General features: G+C 35.9%; 1 protein-coding gene across 1 annotated transcript in view; it reads left to right on the top strand.

Moving 5' to 3' along the window:
• LOC124613857 (ileal sodium/bile acid cotransporter-like) overlaps positions 1-16,633 on the top strand; it is a 200,767-nt gene extending 184,134 nt beyond the window's left edge. The window contains exons 4-7 of the mRNA XM_047142586.1: positions 305-479; positions 11,520-11,782; positions 13,063-13,249; positions 14,419-16,633. Coding sequence (XP_046998542.1) covers positions 305-479; positions 11,520-11,782; positions 13,063-13,249; positions 14,419-14,612 — 819 coding nt within the window. The 3' untranslated portion in view covers positions 14,613-16,633. The remainder of the gene's footprint in view (positions 1-304; positions 480-11,519; positions 11,783-13,062; positions 13,250-14,418) is intronic.
• The last annotated feature ends 227 nt before the right edge of the window (positions 16,634-16,860 follow it).

The raw sequence follows: 16,860 nt of genomic DNA, 5'->3' as shown, positions 1-16,860 counted from the left end.
GCATATACTTTTTGCCTACTCTCTCTCTTGTTCCATAAGTAGTTTTCTTATTTACATGCTTGTATTTTTATCAACATGTTAACCATTAAAGTGTTAGTTCTAGTACGCCACTACACATTGATCAAATGATCCCTTATAATGTACAATTTTAATAAAACAGACAGTAATCAAGCAGTAAGATAATGAACCTCAAATGCTTATTTATTTGTAAAGTAGTGATTTTCAGAGCTGTGGCTCACTTCTGGAATATCTGCTAATTAACAGTATTATAGTTTCAATAATCTGATCCTTTTTTTTATCGCAGATATCATATGTTCTGGGCCTTATTTTGTTTCCATCATCTGCTGCTATGCAGCTAGGGCTTTTCTTTACTGGAACGAGCCCAGCAGGTGGAGCATCAAATATATGGACCTATGCCCTTGATGGAAATATAAATCTCAGCATAACAATGACAACTATAAGCACATTTGCAGCATTTGGTATGCATCGTTCTTTTACGTTCATTATAATAATCTCCTTTTAGTATATTTAAGTTATTATTTCATAACTGGAAATAGGTTAGTGCCAATTTTGATTGTCACCTTACTTGCAATGGTATAATATTGTTTAGTGTTGCAGCATGGTAATAAAAATTCCAGGACAGATATAATAATGAAAATCATATAGATTTGCAACCAATATTTTACAGCTGATTGATAAATGGCACTTAAGTGTACTTAAAAGCACATAATATTTTTACTATCTCTTTTTTCCAGTTAAGTACACACTCAAAAACAACCATGCACACGTTACACATGACGATAGTGACACTATTTGCTTGAGTGGTTATTGGGTCGATGTGTGTGTCCATGTGCGTGTATGGGGGAGGGGGAGATTGTAGTGGCAGTACCAAAGTGAGGACTATAAGAAGTAATAATCAAAAACTGCAGAGATGGAACATGAGAGAGTGAGAAATGTGGGGCAAATGGGAATAAAAGATCTCAGCAGGGAATGGAAAAGTTAGAAAAGACCGGAGAGGAAAAGGTCAGGCCAAGGAAGTTGGAAAGGAGCAGCTCAGCCACACATTGTATAAACAAAATTGCCTACTGAAACAACAGAGAAAATGTTTATAATGAATAATAGCCACCTCCCCTGTCTCTCTCTCATACGTGCATGTAAGCACACATGCATGCGCAAATACTGCCTATGTATTTGAGTAGGTTAACATTTACTCTATAATTGGTTGTTAGTATATATTACAAAAGTAGCCAGCAGTGGGTGCTTCTGCCAATTGATGTATAATTTGATATGTTCCACATTTCTGAAGGCACTCCTTTTGTGTTGGAGGTTTATGGAGTGGGAAGTATACATTTCAAAATGCTCGGATGAAACTCATAACTTACTAAAATTATTAGATAGTAAAAGATTCCCTCCATAATTAATAAATTTGTTAGTAATATCACAAAATAGTTAAATGACTGTCTTAGTGAGGCAAATCATGTCTATAAACAGCTATAAATATCAGAAGATACATGATACTGTAGTGTGTGACATAACGTCAGCATTTTTATACTGTACATTTTACATTATGCTTCCTCGTATATTACAGTAGGCTTACAGGAACTTAAAAGTAGCTACTATTTGTGTATTACTTCAAGACGTTTGGGAGGTGGGTGATGGGCACTAACTGAATTAATACATCTGAGAGGTATTTGGCCACATCGACAAAATTCTCTTCCTAATGGCTAACCTGTCTTCATTAACAGACAGCACTAGTTTATTTATTTATCTTTGTTCATACAAGGATCATCTCACATTGATACAAGATTTGTCAAGGTAATACAATGCAAATCACAGGGTGTATACGGCCCGGGACATCCGGGAAAAACCTGAGAATTTCTTAGAATTCGGGGATTTTTCATTGTTTTAGATTTCAGTTAAAGTTTTGTAGGTTTGACGTGTAAGATCTGATACTCTGACAAAGAACTTTAGTCCACTACTGCTGAATAATACTGCAGCAATGAAACATAAATCAGGGAATAACACCAAAACAAAAGTTTAGTTGCATAGAAAATGGGTAATTTACACAATGCACAGACCAGTTTGCCGACACCATAAAGTGTCAAAGGCTTTAGGTCGAAGATTATGCAGTACGTCCGCAACAACTAACGTGCATTCAATATGCGTGACATCACAATTGTTTACATTTCTAACAGATCACCAGTAAATATTACGAATAATGGCTTGAGATGCGTTACTTTCAAAGGAAATTTCCACACAAGATGATTTATGTTACGTGTGAGAATGTGCAGTGAATTTCTTAAATCACAGGGCGTTATAACTCTCATTCAAAACGTAACACTTTGAGGATCAGCCATTTGAAAAATGTCGGGCCCAGAAGATAAGTCATTTATGCCACTATTTAAAATTTTACCGGCACATTTGTATTTGATATGACTTAACGTGTAACACACGCTAAAAAAAGACCGAGCTTCAAGTTAGTTTTCATATTTAATGTTGTTCTTACATAGATAAAAAATTATGCGATCGATGGCAAAAAGTGTAATTGACCTTCAAAAAAATGTGCATAATGTGTTACTGAGTAATGTCACAAGTCTTTTCATGCCAGAACACCTCGACTTTTCTACGCAACTGATAATCATTTTGGCATGATTTTAATTGCCAAATTAGAGCCTGTTAGTAGGCCTACGGACTTCCTATCATTGTAGGGTGCCAATAGACGATGCAATTCTCGTTCGTACATACACATCTACTTACGAGTTAACCGCTGTAGAAACGCACTTTCCTGAGTTGAGCGAGCTTGGCTTACCTTCGTAACGTACGCGCCGCGGCCTGTCTTTCTCATAGGCCTCGTGCTCTGATTAACTGCCGTCATTCGCTATCGCTAGCGAGATCACGTGACATGAGCTATGACTGGCTGACAAGAGTGCATCACTCAACGCAATCTCTATTTTAGAGTTTCCGAAGCTACCGTGCTGTAATTTGTGGAATTTGTGGGTATACTTTCACAATACGAAAATAAACTCTGTGCATATTGTCTTGCATCAAACATCTTTCCAAACATTTTTGTTTTTCCTGGATTTTGTTTTCTAAAGTGCTGGGACGTCCTCCGCCGGTATAAGACCTTTACCATTCAAAGGACTGATAGGTTTTACAGCTCCCAGAGAAAGTATACTGTTGCTTAACACAGATGTATTTTCACCTGCTTTATACGTAATTTCATCCAGGAGAAATCGTGTTTTTTACCGGGGAAATCTGGGAAAAATCCGGGAATTTTTTTTTCTTGTCCACGTAGACACCCTTAATCAGTGCATCAAAATACACAACACACAGCATACATAAAATGCTTTGAGTATGGGACAAGTACTCCATGAGGGTAAGACATGTGGTTGACCATGGCCTTGATTAAGGAACCACCCTGGCATTTGCCTTAGTGATTTACGAAAATCCGAATCACAATGGCCATACAGAAATCCATCCTCCTCAATATAGGGTTAGTGTCTTAACAACTGCAGTGCCTTGTTCAGTATGTCTATATGTGTAATATTCCTTGAGTTACACACAATTTGCTTCTTGTCCCTTGTGATATAAAACATCGTTTGATTGTTCATTGCCATACACACTAAAGGATACCTGCTGATGACTCCTGGGATTGAGAAGCTCCTGATGTTCCTCTTGCACCATCTCCAGACTCCATTCCTGCCACATTCAACAATGCTCCTCAGTCAACATGAGAAACAGTCAGAAGAGATTACTGTCATGCATTTTACATCTTTACACATGATTACCTTGTGAAAGCAGTAAACTGTGATCACGTATTGAAATGTGACAAGGGTTGTAGTTATCCCCTTTCATTACTACCAACTACAGTAAGTCACATAATCTTTAATTGTGTAATTTGCATTACTTATGAAAACCATTCTAGCTAGCTGCTTCCTTAAACTGATGTGTTTTAGTAATCTTTTTCCTTTCCTTTGGCAATTTATTGTACAATTTTACCTTATATATAGAATGCCATTTTGAATTTTTTGATTGTTTTTCCTAGGGAAATGAAATTCTCAACTGGTTCTTGTTCCAGGGTTATGTATAAGATATTTATAAGTATTTACTAATTTTTCCATGACGTGACATATACTCACTTGGTGCAGCGAGGATGCCCAATTTCTTAAATAGCTCTTTACGTGGAGCCCAACTATTACTTCCAGTTATTAGTATTATGCCCCTTTTCAGCACTTTAAAAACTGTGACCATGTTTTGTACCTTCGACGCCCAGAAAAGAATCCCATAGCTAAGAATTGAGGGTAAATAGGCATAGTATGTCACCACGGCACTAGCTGTTACACCTTGGTGCTAACACTCCAAGAGCGTAACATGCTGATGACTCTTTTTGTTGTGGTTAGACACTGGACTCGCATTTGGGAGGACGACGGTTCAATCCCGCGTCTGGCCATCTTGATTTAGGTTTTCCGTGATTTTCCTAAATCACTCCAGGCAAATGCCGGGATGGTTCCTCTGAAAGGGCACGGCCGACTTCCTTCCCTAAACCGATGAGACCGATGACCACGCTGTCTGGTCTCCTTCCCCAAACAACCAACCAACCAACTCTTTTTGTTAGTATCTTTTTGTGTTCATTCCACAAACTTTGTATTTCATGCACTATCTATAGATTTATCATCTGCTAAATGCGACAGCATCATTTCCTCTCTTTGTGCTGGAGTGCATACTGTTTGTTATCTTTATGATCAAAATGTGATGTACAGCATGTCTTCGAACATTGGTTTACAGAAAAGCAAGTAGATTTTTTTCATACGTAATGAGTACATTCTGGCAGCTATTGTGTGCAGGAACAGGAGAAAAAATGAGGGGGTTGCAATATTTATCAGACAATACATAAAATTTTTTAAAATAGATGTAAGCTCATATTCCTCTGAGTTAATTGGAGAATTTAGTTGTTAGACTGATGAATCAGAATATGATAACTGTCAGTTTGTATAGATTTCCAAATGGGATGTTAATTTATTTTTTGAGAAATTTGAACAAATGGTGTGAAGAATTTTAAAACTTGAAACAAATGTGGTAATTTCAACATTGATTTGTCCAGCTCAGATGAGTACAACACAAAAACATTTTTGAACACACTCAATCATTACATTTATATTGTACTAACAATAGCCCAACACGTGGGAATGCCTGTTTGAGCAATATTATAGTTAATTTCTCAAGAGACCTATACACTGTTACCACAGCAGATGGATGTTTTGCAGATCATGATCCACTATTCCTCAGGTACCACTACATACAGTTAGATAATGATTACTTGGCTGTAGATAAGAAGCCAAGCATGACATGGATGAGAGGTCAGAAAGAGGGATTAGTTAAGTTACTCACAGATTACCTTAGAAATGCAAACTGGGACTTGGTTTACAAATATAGTGTCAATAAATCAGCTGCTGAAACTCTCTTTAATAACTTCTTTAAGACATATATAGATTTATGATGCTCTTCTACACCACTGAAAACAGACAGTTCTGAATGAAACAGAAAAGGTAAACATTTTAAATGGTTCTCTGATGACCTTGCTGGTGTCAGGGAATAGGTGCTTTAACTGTACAAGATGTATAAAGATACTTGGAAATATGGCACAGGGCACTATGACATTTCTTATAAAGCTTACTTGAAATGTAGAAAAACATTAAAAGCTAAAATTTAACCTGCCAAACTAATTGCCTCTCAAAATTACTGAGAAGGAGCTCCAAACAAATGTAAGGCTGCCTGGGATATTATAGCACAAGAATCCATTTCTTTCCAAACAAAGATGTTCTACTCGAGTCATAAGAGCTCAATAAACATTTTACAACTACAGTAAATGAATTAAGACCTACAATTAACCAATCAGACACATCAGCAACTGATATATTTACTAATCAGCTACCTACAAGATATGAATTCCATTGGGACCTTGTCACACCCCTAGATATATTTAATGCTGTTTCAAAATTTTCTGACATAAAAAGCATGGACTGTTACTGGCTGTCTAATTACAAAATAAAAAGGACAATACACCTTATTTGCAAACCATTTGGTCTTCTTATGAATAATGTCTAGAATTTGGAGTTTTCCCTGACAAGCACAACATTTCAAAAGTTGTATCTATATAAAGAAGGGGGAAAGTCATCTTGCTGAGAACTACAGGCCCAAGTCCATTGTTAGAATCTTTTCCAAAGTATCTGAAGCTGTTTTTCACATGCAGCTTAGTAACTACTTTTAAAGAAGTAACTTTCTTTGTAGTTTTCGACAAGAAAAAAATTACCACTTCTACAGTCCTTGAAATTATTAATCAGACATTAACTGCATTTGAAAATAAGAATGCAGTCTCTCTTGAACTCTGCAATTTGAGTAAGGCTTTTGACAGTATCCCCTATGACAACTTATTAGCCGAACTACAATATTATGGAATAAATAATACAGCAGTGAAAATAATTAATTCTTATCTAAATAACAGGAGACAGTATGTGTCAGTTCAAAATAGGCATTCTTCATTGAAGAAAGTTGCATTTGGTGTTCCTCAGAGCTCTCTCCTTGGACTGTTCTTCTTCATCACAGCGATCAACGATTTGCCACATTATGTTGGGTTTTGGTCAATTATCTGCTATGTGGATGACACAACTCCAATCACCACAGATAAAGATATGTTGGGGTTATGCCAGAAATCATGGGATACTCTCTCCTTAATGCTAAACTGGTCCTCATCTAATAAACTACTGTGCAATCCTGAGAAAACACATCACCTCCAGCTGGGACTAATTAAAGGTGTAGCAGCAAAACTCCTTGTAATACATATTGATTCCAAACTAAACTGGCAACCCCATATTAATCACGCCTGCAGCAAGATATCAAGGGTGTCCTATCTCTTATGGAAATTACCCAATTTAATAAGAAATGAATTTCTCAGGATAGCTTACTTTGGACTGTTTTAGTCAAGTTACGTCAGCGATGTATTTCTGATTCAGAAAAAGGTGATACAAATAATGTGTAAAGTTGGTCCTAGGGAACACTGCTGCCCTTTATTCATTAAGATCAAAATAATGACAGTGACAAATCTTCATATCTATGCATCGTTCATATATATGGAAAACAACATAGCAGAGTTTGACACCAGAAATAAGATGTGTATTGAACTGTTTAAAATTTTTAACAGATTGCCACATTCTGCAAACAATACACCTTTCAACAATTTGGAAAGTAAGTTGTGTAAATAGTTAATAAACAATCCATTTTACAGTTTAGGAGAATTTTTGGGTATGAGTGGTGGAGAAATTGAGTTTTAGGAGTATGATTACAGTTCCATACAACAGGTTAATATAGGAAAAATTATTTGTAGATGCAATGTGAACAGTAATTAATATAGTGATTGTTATTGTATATCAAAGTAAGGCCTATTCTGCAACATGTGGTCAGTGATTAATAAAGACCTGAAATAATTTATTTCATACTGCCCAACTGTAAACAATATTAGTGGGTTCATTTACTTCATATAACAGGAGTTCTGGTGTTTCATCAGTTGACTATGATGTTGCTGTTATCAGGAAAGAGAATAGCTTCTTCACTTTCCACTTTTTTCCAGTGTCTGGAAAGTCATTGATATATATTAAGAACAGAATTGCACTCTATACACTATCCTGAGGAATATCTCTTTTTATGTGTTTCTTGTCTGACAGTTGTTTTACTAAAAGTTTATCAGCAGCAGACAAGTGTACTATTTCCACATTTTGCACTCTGTTTTCCATGTGAGACTGGAACCACTCATTCACTGTCCCTCTTAAGCTAGTGATTGTAGCTCGATTAGTATTATTTTATGGTTAACAATGTCAAAAGTCTTGGAAAAGTCTAAGAAAATGCCTTTAACACAGTCATTCCTATCAAGAGCTTCAAGTACCACTTTTGTAAACTCTGTAATGGTCAATATTGTGCTTCTCCCACTTCAGCAACCAATTTTTGAGAATGAAGATGATAGTAAAACCGGCCAGTAGTTTTAATGCTTTCTACATTACCTTCCTTCAGTAAGGCCACCACTCTTGCATGCTATAGGTACTCTGGGAAAATAACTGAACTAAAGACTTGTTTATTATGTTTGTAATGGTGCTTGAATGCTATCTATGCAAGTCTTCAGAACAGAGATGGGAACATCTTCGATGTCTGCAGACTTTTTATTTTTTAATTGTTATATTGTCTCCCTGACTTCAAGCTCTGTTGTGGGAAACATCATCATTGTGCTTGCTTCATAGGTTAGTTTGGGTGCTATGTGTGTCATTGGAAGATTTTTCTGTAGCTTCTTCTCAATAGCAGAGAAATAATCATTAGCAAAATCTGCTTATTCCATAGGACTTTTTATTTCCTACCCCCATCTTTGATTTGTGTGTTATTATACTTGTCTGCTTTTCCCAGTTTTTTGTTTTACACTACATCACAGTTCTTCACTTTTATTTTGTGCATTATATGTTATTTTGTCAGTGAATGTATTTTTCAGGAAGCAGTACACCCTTGTATATTTTTTTTAATACTGGTGATAGTGCTCTAGGAATTATGAATTAGTGTAGTGCTCCTGCAAAGAACTGAGAACTTTAAATGTCAATGAGGACTTTCTAATACCTGCAGTTATCCCTCTATTTTCCTTAGTTGCTGCAATTGAAATGACTAATTTTGGAAGTGCCTCCCCAAAGATTAATTTAAACAATGTGCAGAATTTAGAAGAACTGAGCATCAGCTTTGTTTTCCATATGAATTTCATCCATGTGTGATTTGCCAATTCCCTAGAAAAAGTATGTATCCTATGTTCATACAAAAATCCTTTTATAGTTCTGCATTCTTGCAGGTTTTATCAAACCTGTCTTTAGCATTGTTATCTAACAGTAATGATTTTAAGTGCCAAGATCTCTTATAAATACTTTACAATTTTCCCTGTCAATGTCCATAAGTACATGGTCTAAAATTAAAGCTGAACTTGTTGATACTGTCATAGCAGTGTCTACTATTTGTGCCACATCAGAAGTGCTCAAAATATTAATAAAGTTATTGCTAATTTGACCCTCAACACCTGAGTTAATATTCATATCTTCAATATTATTTTGTTAGTTTTTGTGACAGGATCTTTCCGGGACCTCAGTTAATTTGTTGAAAAAGTGTCCACATTACCACTAGGTGTGCAGTAAACACACAGAATTATTAACTCCTTATAGATGTCTAACTTTGTTAGTTCAGTGGCTGCCAATCCAAAATATTTATCTATGTTAATTGTGGACAGATTTTCTCTAGCTTTAAAATGTGTACCACTCGTGATATAAATACATGATCCCCCACCCTATAAGGTAATTCTGTAATAGCAACATGCACATTTAAATGAGGATAGTGATATATGCTGCAATTCATCATCTGTACACCAGTGCTCATGTAATGAATACTATCATACTGTTTAAGGACAGTAATTCAACTTCAGGCTGATGTACTTTATTTTTAATGGACTGCACATTTTGATGAATAATAGATAATTATGAGCAGCTTTCCTTTGTGCTTGTGCACTCCAGTGTGGCATATTCTATTTTCTGCATACATGATGCAAAAATCTATAAGCTGCTTGAGACACTTGTAAGAGTGTATACTAAAGAAAAGGTCTAGTTCTCCTGCTCTCAAGAAGAGGTATTTGGCCATGTGTGGCTCCATATCCACCCACTATACTCTTACTAATGATCACCACCTCCCTTTCCCAAATCTGTTGAGGTGCAGACTATACATAACACAGCCCCATCTCCTGATAGTTCCCACTGACACCAGTGTAGTATGTGTCAGCCAGCAGTCATCAGCACCATTTCCAGCTCTGTATTAACTCGCTGTACAGCACTGCCAAGACAAGGCTGATCACGTCAGAGGAACAGCTCTATTGTGCTCACATTGGTGGCACCAATTAGGGAAGCTATCTTACCTATCTTGTTTGTCCTATCCCTACATAAGCTCCTCTCTGACCCACCCACTACTGATACCTGATCATCTTTTGTGAAATTCATGCACAAAAGTCCTAAATCCTCATTCATCTGATCCAGCCCAGCATTTGGCTTGAAAATGTTGGTGACTTGGTACTCCTGCCCTAACGTCTCCTGTAATTGACGGCTTACACATCTACCATGGCTGCTGCCTGGTGGCAGTATACTCTCTCATAATATATGTGCCATAACTATCATTCTTGCTCAGTGGCAAAGTCTTCTGCACATATCCTATTCCTACATCATCTTAAGGCTCCTCTCTCCTCAACTCTGGCACCTGGAACCTGGAACCTGTTGCTGGTAGACACAACAGAGCTGTCAGTCTGCATTCTTCTCCTGCTAGCACTCCCATCAACCACCAGTTCCCAACCACACTCCTCACTACTACCTTCTCTCATTCTCGCTAGCTCTGTCCTACCGTGATTCAACTGTGCCTGAATGGCACAGATTTTGCCTTCCTGTTCCTCGATTAACCTAATACTGCCACATATTCTGCAGTTTCATGAGAGGGCCACAGTGACCTCCACAGAGTCCTCCCTGCTACATTCCTGCCAGTGAAACCATTTACTACAGCTCCTACAATACATCTCACCACTTTCCCGTGACAGCTCCCAAAGTTTCCACTCATGGTCAAATAATATCTACAGCAAAGAGAAAAAAACTTGAGCATGAAACACTAAAGGAATATTATGAAATAAGTTTAGTGTGTATGAAAACAAATGTGACATTTGGTGTTAACAACACATGATGCAAAGCAGTATACATTCCACTGTATGTGAGCTCAGGTAGATAGCAGCCAAACAACAAGTTAATATTGGTCCAGCGTCATACAACATCTCGTAATTTTTGTTGATTATGGTACTCCCATGAGCCACTGCACTGAGTATCTTCCTGGAGCGAGTGATTTATACAGGGTGCCCCCAAAAAACACCAACAAACTTTAGAGACAGGCTCTTTACACAGAAACAAGAAAAAAATTTATAGTGAACAAGGTCTCTATAGTGCATACCTTAGGAGCTATGTGCACTTGTTCATTAGGAGAGATGCGTTTCAAACTAGCAAAAATGAACAAGTGGTCATAGCTATTAAAGTATGCATTATAGAGCTCATGTTTATTGCACATTTTTTATTTAATATATCAGCCTTGATTGCAATCGATTAGATAATATTAGATTATCACGATTGCTGACTGTGCTGCAATGTTGAAAGCATTTTTTATTTATTTATGTGTAAAGAAATTGTCTATAAAGTTTGTCGGTGTTTTCTTGGGACACGCTGTAAACTAATTATCTTTATAAGCTACTGTTCTTTCATACTGGCAGAGTGTTACATTTTACTGAATACTGTGTGTACTGCCCTGACTATTCTATTCAGACTTAAGAGAATTCCAGGGTGCTTTGGAGGCAAAGTACATCCTACATTTTATGTACTTTTCTGCATTTGTGTATAAAATGTTATATTCACACTGTGTTGTCTATGTTTCAGCTATGATGCCTCTGTGGATCTTTTCTCTTGGCCATACAATATTTGCCCAGGCTCAGATCACTATACCTTATGTACGAATTGGGACAATTGCATTTGGTTTACTAATTCCATTATTTATTGGTCTGCTTCTACAAAGATTTTTACCAAAAGTTTCAAAATTTATGGTGAAGATTCTCAAACCTTTTGCTGCATTGCTTATCATATTTATCGTGATATTTGCAATCATCACCAACTACTATCTTTTTCATCTATTTTCTTGGCAAGTAAGTGCTACTTTATGTCTGCATAAAAATTGTGTAACATTGTTATGAATGTGACATGGCTATGAGAAAATAGTTTTTTATTATACCTTTTGTATAGATAAATTATCTTTATAATTTCTTATAATAGAAATATTAGAGAAGGAAAGTTGCTACTCACCATATAGTGGAGATGCTGACTCGCCATAGACACAACAAAAATATTCACACAATTATAGCTTTCGACCATTAAGGCCTTTGGCAACAATAGGCACACATACACTCCCACAAACACAACTCGCACACATGTCTGCAGTTTCTGGCAGCTGAAACCACACTGCAGTGTGTATATGTGTGTCTATTGTTGACAAAGGCCTTAATGGCTGAAAGCTGTAATTGTGTGAATCTTTTTCTTGTGCCTATGGCGACTCAGCATCACTGCTGTATGGTGAGTAGCAACTTTCCTTCTCTAATATTGTTACAATCCGTCCTGGATTTTCTACTGTTTGATTTCTTTTAATAAAGCAGTCTTATCAGTTAATTTTGAACAATTTGTTCAAGGCATGTAAAAGCAGTAAAAATACTGATTATGATATAACTGTAGTAAAAGCACACTAATTATTATCTTACTCTTTAAATTGCAAATGATAAATAGAGGGTGTAAATTTGTACATTGAGGCTACTATCATCTTACTTTCTGAGGAAAGTTCATGCCATCTGGATCCTCCACCCTCCCCTAATACCAACTTCTCAGAATTATGAAGATGGGAATTACTGTAACTGTACATATCTTAATCCCACAATTCTCCTGGGCTCAATCTTCACTAACTCATTGTCACATGCCCATCTTCATCCCTGTCATCATGCTTCCCATTCACTACTCTAATATACATCCACAGTGTTTTATCTGTAGTCTCCCTTTTTCTCCAATCTATCTCCTACACTAAGGACCCCCCTCCTCACCCCCTTCCATTCCACATCTCCATCTCATTGTGTGCCAGACACAGTTTGCAATGTTCATTGCCAGCATCAAGGTGGGCTCATTGGTGCCATAATCCAACCCCATGGCCTTACAAGTTATTAAGGTAATCTGTTTTATACCATTCCCACAGTCATTTGAAAGATTCTAAATCGAGATAGTGCAACATCTGCACACTAATGTTATGACATCTAAATTAAGAAAGAACTGTAATGTATCTATCTGCATACTTGTATTTGGCTTGAATTATCTAATGCTTTCTGTGGATCTGTAAAAACACAAGAACTGATGACTGTATTATTACTGATTATTTGCTCAATTTTAGATACTGTTGGCCGGTATGGGTCTTCCTTGGATAGGATTTTTCTCTGGATTTCTGGCTGCCAGAGCTTTCCGACAGCCATCAGAGGACATAATAGCAATTGCAATTGAGACTGGAGTACAAAATACAGGCATTGCCATCTTCATGCTCAGATTCTCGTTGGGTCAACCTGAAGCAGACCTTACTACAGGTATCTATCTAATTTCAGAACATTGCCAGAGAAATACATTACATAAATATCATCACACAGTGAGATGACAACTATTTGTATTTACAGACATCCATACTTCATATTCCAGGAGGAAGACATAAATATACAAATTGGCACTCACATTAACCTACTTCAGCAGATAGGAATCCATTGTACACTGCACATATAGTGTCTCATAAAATTGAAAACAATAATCCTACTTGCAGTAGAAGAAAACCATTAATTCAAAAGTGACAGATTGTGAATCCATTCCTTTTACTCTTATCCTGTACTGCATAGATATATTAACTCTTAATAATATTAAATATTATTACATATACCACAGAGCCATTGTATAAAGATGGGGGGAAAGTATGGGAACAACAGTGCTTCTCTTTGTTGAAACTGGCTGTGTTTAACCATATTCACTAGCAAAACAAAAATAAATTAGGGAGTACAGTATGATCATGTGACTGGATCTCGACATTAATATATCTTTTTACTCATCACTATGTGCAGAGTGACCAAAATAAAACTGAGCCAAAAATGTTTCTGATATTTTGTGACAACATAATATAAGGAAGATGAACAAGTGTTTGGGTGCTTTCAGTAAGATGGTGCAACAGCAAAACCTTTACTTGACACAAGTTCATGATGTGTTTGGTGAAGATAGGACAACCTCTGAGGTTACATTAGCTATCTTCCTTTGATTTTTCATTGTAGGAAATATTAAAGGGTCAAATGTGTACAAACTGCCACACAGTGAAAGAGCTGCTACACGTGTCTCAAAGTTTGACAAACAGCACTGCTTCATTATCAAAGAAGACTGTTTCCAATATTTTCTGTCAAGAACAGTTTCCCAGTTTATTATCTAAGAGCAGTTTTTTTTTCATTTCAGATTTACAGACTATTTTTGCACCAGTTTTATTGTGGCCACCTTGTACAACATTACTTGAAAAAGTCTCTCTTATAAAGCTTGTGTTTTGGCATAGTTTATATGTTTTAACTTTGTCTGGACAGTGTTATTAAAGAGCGGTGTTGTGTAAATGTAAGTGACATATTTTAGACTAGTGGTTCTATAACATAAATGCCTTTCCAAACTGCCACTAGTAAATGAAAAGTTATAAAACTATCAGATTTTTTTCAGTCAGTGAATATTTCTTTTACAGTGGTGCCTGTAGCAGTGGCAGTACTGACTCCTGTCCCCCTGATCATCTTAATAGCAATCCGAAGACTGCGCAGGTTTGTTTATGATCTGTCTCGACCAGGTCCAGAACTTGAACCACTGGGTCAGCAGAATACCTCCAATAAACTGGCCCTGATTACTCATCCAGTTACAGAGGTGCCAACTAGTCATCCTTGACAAGTGTGATAAAGCATAGAAGAATGAATATATGACTTGCATGACTTGTATTGTGAGTGTAGTAATCGATAATTTGAGGTGGTCCACTGAAGGGCAGCACTGTGAATGTGGAAACCTGCTCGTGGTGGTTACTAATGAGCCATCTGTGATATTTTTTAAACCAGACATCTAACATTTTTGGTGACTGTCACTAGTTATACACATTATATTGTGAAATTTTATGTACTGTTTTAGGAAAGAAATGTCTTTTCCAGAAAATGCATATATTTTTGTCTGGAATTGATATGAACTTTATTGGTCTGTAACAGTTAAATAATTTCTCTCTCTCTCTCTCTCTCTCTCTCTCTCTCTCTCTCTCTGTGTGTGTGTGTGTGTGTGTGTGTGTGTGTGTGTGTGTGTGTGTGTGTGTGATGAAAATAGAATGGAGTGGAAGGTGCACAGAAAGACAGATGGAGAAGCCAGAACCAATTGGTCCTGAATTAAAATTTTAACACTTAACTGTAACTCCACATAATTTGAATATTTTTAAAAGTCACATTTGATAAGCTTATAACTTTACTATGAGTTCAATTAATGCACAGCATATGTTCTATACATTTAATTTTATCCATCTTATTTTCTTTACCAGTAATTAATCTTTCAAACTGAATATAAGGACAAGGGCATTTAACTGGAGATAGTAGGCATTGAAATTTTACATAATTATTTGTGCTGAATCTTAAACATGATTTCAATTTTTGCAGTGATTGACACTGTAAGTGTGTTTAAATTGCAAATGCAGTGGCAAACACAAAGTAAGCATTTTCAATGTTAAAAATCAGAAAATGAGAAATATGATACCAAAAAATTAATAACTTTTATTAACATCTTAGAGTCTATGTCTTTTTTCTTTGAGTTTTAATGTAAACAGTCAAAAAAGCTATAGTGTTGCTTCAGTCTACAAACAATTACACTGTTGCATTGCAGAATGAGTCTTTTACCTGACAATACAGCTAACAGTTGTATATAAATTGTTTAATAGTTTATTGGAAATATTGAGAAACATTCTGATCAGTCATTTCCAAAATTCTAGAGTCTGCAGAAACTGTTAAGCCATATCACAATGCAACTAGCTTTGCATTTAAGGTGTGTAAGTCTTGGGTTTCACTTGTGCCATTCCACTAACAATGATTTTGTGATGGTAATGTGAAGGCACATTGGTTGCAGTCATGCTTCTGTTATCAGAAACCAATATATTAATTCCTGAAATTAAAACACTGCTTTAAGCACACACAAAATATCATACAGTAGATATAAATACTTTTTTATATTTTAATATGCATTATTGTTGAACTGTAGTTTCTTTCATATAATGGCCAGGTACATGAAGTGGATAACTGAAGTAAATAAACATGGATTATTAAATTCTACATCCAAGTGTTTCTACAGTATTCACAAGAAGATCTGATTATAATTCAGCATATTATTTTTTTAGTCCATTTTCATACAAGACTGAGTTGTAACCTGTGATATCCGTCCTTAATTTTTCATCTGTGGACATTTTCTTTGTTTGATTCTCAGTATCTTAGTGATGAATATGATCATTTATAAAGATATGCATATATGTTCTCTGTATTACTAACTCTCTCACACTGTACAGTAGATAGATCTCAGCAAATGATGCCATGCAGCTGCAACTATGTTCAACCACTTATCTGATGAAATTTTTGAATCCCAAGTAAGAAGAATTAACACACAAAAGATCTAACACAGACATATTTAAATAAGTCAATGGGATATTGTTGTTAAACTGTGACATCCTAAATTGCTCCTTTCTGTAAAATTGTAGTTGTTATTTTTGAACTATGGTATGCTATTTGATTTTGAGATTTTGTTTATATAGATGTATGTTACATGGAATAAAGACTAGTTACATCAGCTGATAGTCTTTGACAATCATAATAACTGTTGCAGAATGAAATAATTGTGAATTTTCAAATGAGAATTGTCAGAGAGCTACTGAAATAAATTGGTTGATTTTACTGGCTAACTTATTGAGAAAACAATGCACTCAGTTCCACAATTTTGGTTTCATTATTCTTTTATTTTTTGTTTTTTTAGATTTATTTCCTCATTTAAATTCTTTCTTCAACAATAGCAAAACTTCACCTTTCAAAAGTAGTGTGCTGTGGATCAGTATCCTTGCAGTGTTAATGATTATTCTAAGGAGATGTAAATTAAATAAATTAATCAACTGTCCTGGCTGTTA

Source organism: Schistocerca americana, chromosome 1, assembly GCF_021461395.2.
Source record: "Schistocerca americana isolate TAMUIC-IGC-003095 chromosome 1, iqSchAmer2.1, whole genome shotgun sequence".
Lineage (NCBI taxonomy): Eukaryota > Metazoa > Arthropoda > Insecta > Orthoptera > Acrididae > Schistocerca > Schistocerca americana.
The sequence above is the reverse complement of the archived record's forward strand: the minus strand, read 5'-3'. Positions and strand labels throughout refer to the sequence as shown.